Source organism: Xiphias gladius, chromosome 12 (genome assembly GCF_016859285.1).
Source record: "Xiphias gladius isolate SHS-SW01 ecotype Sanya breed wild chromosome 12, ASM1685928v1, whole genome shotgun sequence".
NCBI classification, from domain to species: Eukaryota; Metazoa; Chordata; class Actinopteri; order Istiophoriformes; family Xiphiidae; genus Xiphias; species Xiphias gladius.
Window position 1 is genome coordinate 17,244,037 of NC_053411.1, and position 13,175 is coordinate 17,257,211.

At 42.6% G+C, this 13,175-nt stretch overlaps 1 protein-coding gene across 1 annotated transcript in view; it reads left to right on the forward strand.

Annotated features, from left to right (window-relative positions):
• The window catches only part of LOC120797344 (dachshund homolog 2-like), a 102,724-nt gene that overhangs the window by 73,765 nt on the left and 15,784 nt on the right, over positions 1-13,175 (forward strand). The window contains exons 4-5 of the mRNA XM_040140915.1: positions 9,507-9,731; positions 12,351-12,520. Coding sequence (XP_039996849.1) covers positions 9,507-9,731; positions 12,351-12,520 — 395 coding nt within the window. The remainder of the gene's footprint in view (positions 1-9,506; positions 9,732-12,350; positions 12,521-13,175) is intronic.

Genomic DNA, 13,175 nt, shown 5'->3' on the forward strand with positions numbered 1-13,175 from the left:
TTCAGAAGATGGACCCGGTGACCATTCAGACTGAGATGAAGTTTACCAAACACGTTCATGTCCCCAAGAGGAGAAACTCTCAAGGTTTTTATGATTTTATGGCAGACTAGGTCTTCCACGGTGTCCTTGGCCAAGAAACTGAACCCCAAAGTTGCCCCCAATGGGCAGGCCACCACAATGTGAGAGCAACATATGTACAGTCACCAGGCACTTTATTAGGAACACACCTGTACACCTGCTTATTCGTGCAATTATCCAATCAGCCAATCATGTTTCAGCAGTGTAATGCGTAAAATCGTGCAGATACAGGTCAGTCTCAGTGACTCCGTGACACGATTGTTGGTGCCTGGTTTGAGTTTTTCTGAACCTGCTGATCTCCGGGGATTTTCACCCACAACAGTCTCGGGAGCTTTTACTCAGAATGGAACAAAGATCAAAAACCATCCGGTGAGCAGCGGCTCCGTGGACGGAAACACCTCGTTGACGAGAAAGGTCAGAGGTGAGTGTCCAGACCGGTTGGAGCCGACAGAAAAAGGCTACGGTGACTCAGGTAACCGCTCTTTACAACTGCGGTGAGCAGAGAAGCATCTCGGGATGATAAAACACATCAAACCTGGAGGTGGATGGTCTACAACAGCAGAAGACCACGTCTGGATCCAGTCCTTACAGCCAAGAACAGAAATCTGAGGCTGCAGTGGGCACAGGCTGCACCAAAGCTGCACCGTTAAAGGCTAGAAAAACATAGCCTGGTCTGATGAATCATGAATCCGTGGACCCGACCTGCCTTGTGTCAACAGGCTGGTGGTGGTGGTGTAATGGTGTGGGGAATGTTTTCTTCACACAGTTCGGGCCCCTTAATACCAATCAATCATGGTTTTAATGCCACAGCCTGTCTGAGTTATTTTGCCGACCATGTGCCTCCTTTTATGGCCACAGTTTACCATCATCTAATGGCTACTTCCAGCAGCATAATGCACCGTGTCACAAAGCAAAAGTCGTATCAAACTGGTTTCATGGGCATGATAATGAGTCCAGTGGAACTTCAGCGGCCTCCCCGGTCACCAGACCTGGATCCAGTAGAACGCCTTTGGGATGTGATAGAACGGGAGATTGGCGCCACGAATGTGCCGCTGACAAATCTGCAGAAGTGATGTGATTGCAGTCAGTTCAACGTGGACCGGAATCTCAGGGGAATCCGGGCCACAATGAACTGAGGCTGTCTGAGGGCAACGGGAGGCGCGGCCCAGTGCTACTACGGTGTTCCTAATAAAGTGCTGGGTGAGTGTCTTTACTGGCTGGCCGCACCAGTTAAACCCACGAGGGGTAGACAAAACACGGTAACTACACATAAGCCTTCGACACGGCATGTATAATGATACGACAGTGGGCTGTGACTGAACAATTAGTGAAAAAGTAAAGTGAAAAGCTGAGTGGACATGAGATCACCAGATGTTCGCCTGATGTGGTCATCACATAGTAAAATGTAAAACTGTTTGAGCTTCAGCATGTTTAAAGTAATTCTGACCTCTTTGTCTCGTGCTTTGTTGTTATGTAATCCGATTTCAGGTAATTATGTGTCTGCTCTGAATTATTCCCTCAATGCTGTTTACAGGAAGGGAATTTAGCGAACCTGTTCACCTCGAAAATCCACATATGAAGCAATAGGTTTTCTAATTCATCACATCCTTCTGTTCCTTCTCACACTTCCACCTGCCCCCCCCCCCAGTGTAATGTCTTCTGTTTCTTACCTCGCCTCCCTGTACGTCGCGAACTGACCAAGCCGAAAAAGAGGGGAAAGTTTATTATTTAGTATTGAAAGTCGACCCAAAGCTCATGTCACAGATCGTCTCTTTGCTGGGATCAGTTTCAACGTTTGCTCTGAGTGCAAACATATGGACACGTGACAGAGACCTCGATTACATGGCGTGTGCATGTGTGTGTGCGTGTGTGTGAGCGTGCGTCTTATGTAAGTGCTGGTCGGGTTTCAGTAATATTCAGTGTCGTCTTCTCGCTCTCTCTCCTCTTTCACTCCCCCTTTTTGCTTCTTTGCTCCTGATCTGTTTCACTCCCTTCTATGTATAAACAGTGACATGCTGGCAAGCACAAGGTGTTGAAGGCAAAATAAAATTAGCCCGTTTTTTTTGCTGCTGTTTTGCCCAAATATAGTCACGTAATATACTTTTGAAAATCCAATCAATGGTTTCTCCAATCTGTGGAAAAATTGGATACAGAACGTTTTTGAAAATATACTTTTGAATCAGTTTTAGATTAACAAAAAAAACCCAAACACCTTTGTAATATGTTGATACAGTTTATCTGGACAGTGAAGGAAACGTATACGTGGTGAAAGGTCACACTTTGATGCCGTTGTTACCAGGGCTTGTTTATTGGTTGTAGTATTTGTTCTTTCCGTCCTGCTCGGTGTCTCTGATGCCACTCCGCACTGTTCAGACCATCTCCCTTCATTTCCCGTCAGCTCTCCACTGTTCACTCTTTGAGAAAGGCAGGAAAAAAAACACACGCACAAAAAAAACAAACAAAAAAAACAACATCATTACTCCCGAAACATAGAGGGACTTAGAGCGTTAACCCCGAAAAACATCCCATAAATGTTCCACAGTGCAGTTGTGCCGCTTGGTTATGCCAGATAAGGGGAACGGGGTCATTGCTACTGTAGATACCAGGGAAGTAAAAACAAAAATTTAAAGGGATACACAACAGAAATGGGCCGTGGACAACAGATATGTATCATGTGTGTGACGCTGCAGAAAAGTGATAAAGTGTGTTTCTAAGTGAGAAGGTGTTTACTGAGTGTGGATATAATTGGGCAAACAAGACTTGGAGTAAGACAGAGTTTCATACTTTTTACTGAATATCATGCACTTTTACACAAACTTGTGATTTTGCCCAGATAAGAGCTGTTGTACTCCCTCTTCTGAAACAGGTTGACACGCTGCTTTGGAAGAAGAGAGTCAAACCTGTGTGTGATTTAAGATGATTGATTTATAGTGAATTTCTTTTTTTTTTTTCCCCCCCAATCATCTTCCGTTTAATGATGGAAAACGATATGACTGAGATTATTGATATAAAGCGAACATTTTAGTTATCGGCTTAAATAAGGAGCGCGTGGGAGCTCAGGAAGAGAACCTTGTATCAGTCATGAGTGGGTGATGATGATGATGATGACTTATCCATTTATCTGTTTTCCAGGTATTTTTCTTTCCTTTTTTTTTTTTGGAATGATGATGTGGATTAGCATGTGACCAGCCTGTGGGAAGGATGAGAGACACTTAAATAAAATTCAGGTCGTTCGTTCATTCGTTCATTCGGCACATTGTGTCTTCAACCGTGTCGACCATTAACCACGTTTCCGCAGCGGGAACGGTAAAATCCGAACCCTCTGTGTTTTTTCAAAGGTGACATATATAAAAACAAAAGAGTACACACACACACACACACACACGTACTTTCCTTCCCACTCCATCTCTGCTGTACTTGCTTCTCTGAATTATTAAAAAGACAGAAAACAAAAAGCAAAGAGAAAAGAAAGAAAAGAGAGGGAGTGTGTGTGCAGTCCTTCCTTCTGTTTCCACCCAGACTCTCCTGTTTCTATTTTTCTTTCTACTCTTTCTTCAGCTGACCTGGAAAATGGGCTGATAGAGTTACTCTTTCTCTATTCTCTCGTTTTATTCTTTCTCCCTGCCGTTTTTTGAATTTATTTCCTCCTCTTCTCCTTCCTCCTCCTCCTTTTATTTCATTCGGAGGGATTTTTGTCTCGTGAGTTCGTGAAAAAGCACTTCTTTTCATTGTCCGACCTTATTTTCTTTGTAACAGATGCTCACACCGGCCTGGGAAACTGCGGCGGACAATAGAGCAGAGGAACGTGTTTACGTATGAAAAAAAGAAAATGAAGCCAGGGAGGACAGAGGGGAAAAATAGAATCATCATGAGAAAGAGGGATATTTAGGGCGAGAGGAAAAGGGAAGAAAAAGATATTTTGATGTTTGATGGGTGAAAGTTGATCGCTCGGGCTCGTCCCTCTCGCAGTCACAGTCGTGTGTTTTGTTTTTCTCCTCCTATAGAAATGAGAAAAGCCGCAGAGATGCGAGCGAGGGATGAATGAGAGGAGTAATGGAGAGAGGGAGAGGCACAGACTCGCATGTCAGTGGAAACCATACCTTTGTTTTTGTCAGTGAGGGAGGAAGAAACTAGGTAGACGGAAAGAAAGAAGACTGAAGTGTGAGCGAGAGAAGAGAAGAGTGAAACAGGACTGGGGGGGGTAAAGACCGTCGAGTTTTTAGAAACAAAAAACTTTATTTACAGGTAATGACAGTACACTGGTTCAATCAGTGCAAAAACGTCTCTATCGCTACGCAGCTTCGTCTCTTAAACAGATTTCCTTTATATTTAAAGAGAAGAGAGCACTTTCGATGGAGGAGTCCAAGTCTTTCAGTTCACAGCAACACTTGCGTTTTTCTTAAACAACAATTAGGGAATCATTTTCATGACCACGCTACAAATTTTTGCTTCCTACGAAGATAGACGGCTGTTGTCACCCGTTCGGAGAAGAATTTACTCCAGCAACCTCTTTTCTTCTTTTGTGTTTCAGCGCAGCGAAAAAAACCTAAAATGAAAACGTGTTCAGATTTTTGCACTTCGCTCCGCGACCTAAACAAGGGGGAGCAACCTATATCAGTGCGCACAATCAAAAGGGCAAAATAGAGAGATGGCAAACAAGCGAGCGAAGCGGAGAAAGAAAGGAAGACGGAGGTCGACAGCCGGACACACGGGGCCTCGCGCAAGACACCGTTCGTACGGAAAGACCCACCCTTGAGTGCCGCATACGACGGATTCAATGAAACTTGTTGCATTCAACAGTTTGGTCGGACGTAGCATTTTTGGTAACACTTTGAAGTTCTGTTCAGCGTTAATAAGCTCTATATAAACACTGAACAGTTTATAACACACTGTAATGTGGTTGAACATTTAAAGTCTTTATGAATGCACAGAATAGTGAAGCAGTTATGACATCAACTATGACTCATTACAGCTGTTTGACTACGTTGTCATTCATTCCCTGTTTATACTCCAGCCTCCGCTTACATTACAGTGTGTCTGTAGTTTATTGAATGTTTATGTAAACCTGTTATAAATGCTGAATAGGGGGTCGACTGTTTGCCGTAATCTGAAATGAATTTTGAGCTTAAGTATGTTTCTGAAATCACCTAATATGAGCATCATTACACGTCTGCTGCACACGCCCGCCGTTGTCGGTGGTCGAGTTGCATTCTGGGTGACGTAGGCACCGGGTTTTGACCAGGAAGAGGAAGGTGTGCAGTAAAAATCTTGGTACCTCTGATTTTCCTGCAACGATTTTTGATCCTTTTGTTTTAAACTGTCCATTGTGAGTCCAGCCATGTTGTAAAAGTTCAATGCTAAGGTGGTGCAGTATTTTTTTTTTTTATCTGTTTCTTGTCCTCATCATCATCATGACTTGACAATTTACTGAGGGGTTCAACAAGTTTTTTTTTCCCTTTTTTTCTTTGTCTTTCGATTTCAGGATTTTGTTGGCATGTTCTGGAATAGCAGCTTTTCTTTCATGCAGGTCGCTGCCCAGGATCACCCCCCCCCCACCACACACACACACACACACACACACACACAAAAAAAAACACTAAACAAACACATCGCACGTTTCAAGTAGGGGTTTTTTTTGATACGCGAGTCAAACCAATAAGTGTTTGAAACCGGACTGACTGCTTGTTTGGCAGCGGAGTGAGTGTAGCTGTGTTGCTCATCACCGTGAAAACACGAGGTTGTATATGGTCCCTCTGAAGTTAAAGGATAGGTTCACATTTTTTCAGGTCTGTCTTCGAACAATAGCGCCATTTGTGCGCTGATATAGTGTTGGGTCGCTGTACTCGTTCTTCCTGTTCTTACTGAGAGTGAAAAGATCCCTTACTAATGAGATCTCAGTGCAGGAGTTGGAGGACAAAATCAATACCCATCGTTTTTTTTCAGCTGAGGCTTGAGCCGTCTGAGTCAGACAAATTAAGTGGATATCCACCAGAGTCATTGTCAGTTTAGTACAAAATGACCCCCTTGTGGTGCGATCCCTCCGTCGCAGCTAATCAGGGAAACGCAAAGAAGTGAAAAGACAAAGCTTTGGAGACACCCACCTGGCCAGCTGAAGCCTCATACCCGCTTCAGCTGAACTTTTCATTTTTGAACAGAACAGCAAGTGTGGGTTTTGTCCCCCATCGCTTAGATTGAAATATAAGACATGGAGGACGAGAGAGAGAGAGAGAAACTAGATGCCAGTATGAACAGGAGGAATAATTAGTGACCAAAAAGTGTTTCAGCGAACATATGGACATGTGAGTCCATATGTTCGTTGTACAGTGCCCTTTAAACTTGTACCAAAATGGAAAGACAAAAGAGGAGAATAAAACTAATGGGGACTGAGAATAGAGGAACTTTTAGTTGATTAACCTGTTACCAGACGCCCCCGTTTTTGTGCACAAGCCCGAAAACGATGAACCTGACATAAAAAGGTTCCTGTTCGTCAACCCTTCTGGTCGCAGTCATAACCCTGGTATCCTCTGACAGGAAACTCTTTAAATTTTACAACCAAAAAGTCAGAATGAGAAGAAAAGATACTGAACCAAAGTTACAGAGGCGCAAATGTGTTAGAAATCTAAGTTGTTGGTCTTTTTTTTTTTTTGATCTGAGTCAAACCAATAAGTGTTTGAAACCGGACTGACTGCTTGTTTGGCAGCGGAGTGAGTGTAGCTGTGTTGCTCATCACCGTGAAAACACGAGGTTGTATATGGTCCCTCTGAAGTTAAAGGATAGGTTCACATTTTTTCAGGTCTGTCTTCGAACAATAGCGCCATTTGTGCGCTGATATAGTGTTGGGTCGCTGTACTCGTTCTTCCTGTTCTTACTGAGAGTGAAAAGATCCCTTACTAATGAGATCTCAGTGCAGGAGTTGGAGGACAAAATCAATACCCATCGTTTTTTTTCAGCTGAGGCTTGAGCCGTCTGAGTCAGACAAATTAAGTGGATATCCACCAGAGTCATTGTCAGTTTAGTACAAAATGACCCCCTTGTGGTGCGATCCCTCCGTCGCAGCTAATCAGGGAAACGCAAAGAAGTGAAAAGACAAAGCTTTGGAGACACCCACCTGGCCAGCTGAAGCCTCATACCCGCTTCAGCTGAACTTTTCATTTTTGAACAGAACAGCAAGTGTGGGTTTTGTCCCCCATCGCTTAGATTGAAATATAAGACATGGAGGACGAGAGAGAGAGAGAGAGAAACTAGATGCCAGTATGAACAGGAGGAATAATTAGTGACCAAAAAGTGTTTCAGCGAACATATGGACATGTGAGTCCATATGTTCGTTGTACAGTGCCCTTTAAACTTGTACCAAAATGGAAAGACAAAAGAGGAGAATAAAACTAATGGGGACTGAGAATAGAGGGGGGAACTTTTAGTTGATTAACCTGTTACCAGACGCCCCCGTTTTTGTGCACAAGCCCGAAAAGGATGAACCTGACATAAAAAGGTTCCTGTTCGTCAACCCTTCTGGTCGCAGTCATAACCCTGGTATCCTCTGACAGGAAACTCTTTAAATTTTACAACCAAAAAGTCAGAATGAGAAGAAAAGATACTGAACCAAAGTTACAGAGGCGCAAATGTGTTAGAAATCTAAGTTGTTGGTTTTTTTTTTTTTTAAAGGGTGGAAAACACTTTTGAAGTCTGAATCAAAGTCTGAAATGCTGTTGCAGTTTGATATGAGGATCCTAAAATGCTTTGCTCAGATTGAATGAGGAGACGTAGAGCTTTCAAACAATGCATAGTTCTTCAAGGTTGTGTGAAGACTGTTTCCGGTACAGAGCGAAACACACCTACAGTAGCGCCCAACCGTCACGCGGGTGGGACGGTGTATTTTAAAAGGAAAACTGATTAGTGGATTGAAAAAAAACAACAACCTGCAACTATGTTGATAATCGATTAATCGATTCTGTCATTTCTTGGTTCCAGCTTCTAAAAGGATTTTCTGCTTTCCTTTGTCTGATATGATAGAAGAGTTATCTTCGGATTTTGAAGCGTTGGTTTGACAAAACACGTGTTTTGTAGACATCACCTTGGGTTCAGGGAGATTGCAAGGATTTATTTGTGATATTTTCTAGACTAAATGATTAATCGGTGATGAAATTAGTCATTAGTCGCAGCGCTACCTGAGAGCAAAGGTGCAAGTTTGAGAGAGAGAGAGGAGAGTAATTGAAAGGCAAAAGAGGTAGAGAGAGAGGGATGGAAGAAAATGGGAAGAAGCCAAAAAAGTGAAAGAGAGGAGGGAGGCAGGGAAGGAGAGGAGGAGGCCAAGTAAAAAATGAGATGTGTGTGTGTGTGTGTGTGTGTGTGTGTGTGTGTGTGTGTGTGTGTGTGTGTGTGTGTGAGAAAGAGAGAGAGAGAGAGAGAGAACATCTGCCCATCTGTTTATACTTCTTTTCTTCCCCGGTGTAAATGGCAGAAGGGATGAGGCCCAGCTGTCATCTACACACACACACACACACACACACACACACACACACACACACACACACACACAGCACAGGGAATTCAGTAGGCAATAATAGAGAGAGACGGTTGCTAATTCAAACTAATGGAGGGAGATGAAGATGGATGAGAGAGGGAAAAGGGGAGCAGAGTGTGAGAGAGATGTGGAGGGCGAGAGAGGCAGCTTTACACAGGGAGACAGAAAAGAGAGAGAGAGAGAGAAAGACAGTGTAGGAATGAAGGAGTGGAGAGAGAAAGTGACGGTTTTTCGACAAGAATCCGAGACCTGACGGTAACAGATATGTTTCATAACGACCACAAGGCTGATGCTGATCACTCTCATCATGTGCTATAACAAGGTTGTATCACATGGCACTGTATAATGCGATATTAACGATGACGTAATTAACGAATGTATCTTACTTAATTCAACTCTGTTGGTTGCCGGTATACGCTCGGTGCCCACTTTATTAGGTACACCTGTACAACGGTTCTGCCATATGATGCCTATAATGTTCAGTTTTGTGCCGCTGTTGTAGCAGCGTTGATTAAATCCTGTGTTTTAGCATTGAGGTCTGGACTGTGTTATGTTCAGAGGTTTTCCTCATATTCTGTAAGATGTAATGTAGTCCGGTGCGATGCCACCTTCAACTACGACCTCAGTAATAAACGTCTAACGAAATCTGAACATTTCCAACAGTGTCACCTAAAAAAAAAAACTGAATATCAGAAACTGTGCATCTTTGCACGGTTTCACGGCACCAGCACAGCTCGTCCATACACTGACGCACCTTATCCTGCTTTGTCACTCACATACTATATGTGTGCTGTATTTTCTGACCAGCAGAAGTGAAGCTCTTATTATGTATCACTGAGGTTTTTGATCCTATTAGAGAATTAACGTCTAAACACGGAAGCCTCTGTGTATCTGCATCTCTGCCCAGGAGGGAGCGAGTGTTCTTGGGATAAGGAGCGCCTTACCAGCCCCCTTGCCGGAGCCCACGGTGGAGGACCAGGAGGAGGGGGAGGTGGAGGAGCACCAGTGGGCGCGGCGGGAGGAGCCGGAGGAGGAGCCGGCGCGGCAGCGGGGGGAGGTGGCGGGAGGGGGCCGGCCATAGGAGCGGTCAATCAACAGCAACTCCAACAGCAGCAACAGCTACTGGCTAACAGTGAGCACGCACACACTCACACTCACTCACACACACACACACACACACACACACAACACACACACTCTGACTCTGTGTGTGTATGTGTTTACAGGGGGGGCAATATTTGTTAATGTACGCCATTTAATCTGTTCCCATCTCCTGTATTAACACTCTGCCTGGATTAATCAGCACACACTCTACTAAATGACTCAATTCATCAACACCCCACACACACACACTCCCACGTATGGAGACACGCAAACAAACAGAAACACACAAATACTTGCTCTTTTTCTTATTGCAGAAGTAATGTATTTGCACACACACGTACACACATTGGGCAGCGGGAGGTGACAGACACTCACATTGATTATACCGTCACTTCAGTCGTCACGACAACAGCAATCAGTGTTATTGTTTCATTGGAATGAAAGCTGCTTGTTTTTTTTCTTTCTTTTTTTGGTGTGTGGTTGTGTGTGTGTCTGTGTGTTTTCGACAGCTGAGGCGACTCCTCTTCAGTGAGCACATCTTCTGGGAGCTCGCTTTTGAAAATGAGAGGGTATTTTAGGGTCGGGGTGTGAGGTCAGAGGTCAAAGGTCAAGGTTATGCTTTTTAGGAGGTTCAGGTTTAAAGGGTGAATTAAAGTTAATGGAATGTCCTCACAAGTGCACTGAAATGTGTTGTGTGTGTGTGTGTGTGTGTGTCCTGTGCATATGCAAAAGACAGGGGGGTTGGGGGGGCAAAGAAAAGAGGGCAAAGTGAGAGATGGATGAAGGAAGAGGGGTGGAAAGAGAAAGATAAAAATGATGGGAGGGAGAAAAGAGAGATTAACAAAAAAAGGAAACAAGAAAATTAAACAGTACAGAAATGAAAGAGAAAAAAGTGGAGAGAGAAAAACAAGGAATGAAAAAGGAAAAAATAAAAAAAAAGAAGGAAGTAGTAATGAAAGGAAACGAAAAGGAGGCAGAAAAGGAAGAAAAAGTACGAGAGCAACAAAAAGTGTCACTGAAAGACGTAAAATAAAAAGGCAGAGAAAGACTAACACAACGAGGAGGGAAAGCAAGAGGGAAATAACAGAAAAAAGATGTAAAGAAAGACAAAATTGATTCTTTGACCTCCTCTTTCTTTCGCCTCATCACCCTTTAACCCTTCGACCTCCATATTTTCGTCTCCTCCTTTCTATCTCTCCCTCCTCCTCTGCTTTGTCAAGTTTTATTAGTGAAACATTTGACACTGAGATGACACCTCTCCCTCCCTCGCTCCTCAAGGTTAAGTTCAACACAAGTTCACAGACACAATACCGTTCAGTCTCTCTCTCTCTCTCTCTCTCTCTCATCCTTTACCACAACTTGATTTATCACAGTTTATCAGGTGAACAAATGTAAAAATGATAACGCACACAGAGAAAAGAAGGCTATGGGATTTAATTTGATACTACTTGCAGTGTTAAGTCAAAGCTTCTACAAAGTAGGAACAATACAATTTGAATACATAAAATAGTAGTGACAGTCCGCACAGTCTGGAGGTCAACAGACCTCTCGATTATGCTGCTACAGCACACGACAAAATGCGGACGCCAGTGAAGTATTTTTAATACCAACAAGCTAAATTTGGTGATATTTTTCAGGCAAAAACTGTGAAAAGAGCTGAGGAAAAAAGAGAATAACAAATAGATTTATACAAAAAAAAAAAAAGAGGAAAAACTTTTTCCAAAAGCTTTCAAAAGTGCAGCTCAAAGTGAATCATTAGCTTCCACATATCTGGTAATATTACACGTGTTGTTTTTGTATGGCAGAAATGATCTACGTTAAGCAAGTGTTGTTGCCTCAACAGTCCGCTTCTGCATTGGATTAACAGTATAGAAACATGCAATTAGTAGACTAAGCAGATCTAAATGTTTATTGATGTGTTTGTTAACAACTATAACTCCCCCTGTGGACAGGTGAATAATCTCGGACAGGAGCAAGACCTGAAATTTCTCAACATGATAGGCAGAGGTATATTTACGTCCACCTGTTTTTATGTGCGTCGTCAATTTTCACATTAAAAAGTTAAATTAAAATAAAAGAATAAATCAAATAAAAAACTTCAGGATATCAGGAAAACGTTTTTACACACGGCTGAAGTGAAAAGTTGGTGAATCAATGAAAGCAATATACTGACACAACGTGACACGAAGCATTGGACTTACACCAGTCTTCGCTGAAGAGGAGAAAACATCAGATCTGTGTTGATTGATGAGGAAACCGCATCGTTTCTTAAATGAATGCAGGAAACAAACACAAGCTCCACATTTTCGTCACATTTTCTATGCGGTTTTAACGAGACGCTCACTGAATTGTGTCATGTCCTTGTGCCCTCGTCTTCTGCAATGGTTTAATGGTATTCAACTGGAGAAATGGTCAATAAAAATAGTCAATTTTAAATATATTAAGTCAAACAATAGTACCATTAAAAGCCCACTTTGTGTTTATTATAGAAAACAAACTGCACTTTTAAGTAAACTGTAAATTGCTGAATAAGTTAACAAGAATGTGACGTTAATGGTGATATTTCTCTGACTTGGTCTGTCCCCTCTCAGTTCATTTCAGTGTAGTTAATCAAAAATTCACACATGCTGTTTGTCCTCACTCTCAGGGTTGGACCTGCCCTTCATGATGATGCCCCACCCTCTGCTGCCCATGGGGTTGCCTCCAGCGTCTGTCGCCATGGCGATGTCACAGATGAACCATCTCAGCACCATCGCCAACATGGCCGCCGCGGCCCAGCAGATACACACTCATGTACACCGCGCACCTGTCATCAAGGTAAGAAACGTTAGCGCGCTCTTAAAAAAAAAAAAAAGAAAAAAAAAGAAAAACTTTACATGTTTTTTAAATGACAACCATAGAGGACCCCAGTAGGCTCCCTGAGGAACTCCTCTAGGAAGAATTTTTACTATATTATTCCATATAAAAAGGTTTTGGAGGAATAAAACAGGGGTCATAAAAGTGCCTTATTTGTCTTGTTGTTTTAAAACAAGACATTTGAAGATGTCACACATGGTTACACATGCCAGTGTAAACTCACTCATTTAGTGTTGTGGTTGTCTATTTTTTAACTTCTTTTGGTTTCTCCCTGACATTTTGTGTTAACCTCATAACACTTCATAACAAGTGATGGAAACAGGGGACATTTTTTTAGACTACATGGATCCAAAGTCACTCAGCCGTCCTGCCCTGAGTGTTTTACACTATGAAAATGAGATTTAAAAAAAGGCCCAGGGTGGAAATGGGTGACAGTTTGATTTGATTTAGCTATTTTTGGTCTTTAAGTTATAAAATCGAAAGAAAAAAGTGATGAAAGAAAAAAATTAATAATAATAAATAGACAGCGAACACGTGCACACACATGCACTGTATATATTCACGTACTGCAATACTCCAAACACCTGTATAAGCTTACACATAAAGTAAAAATGAA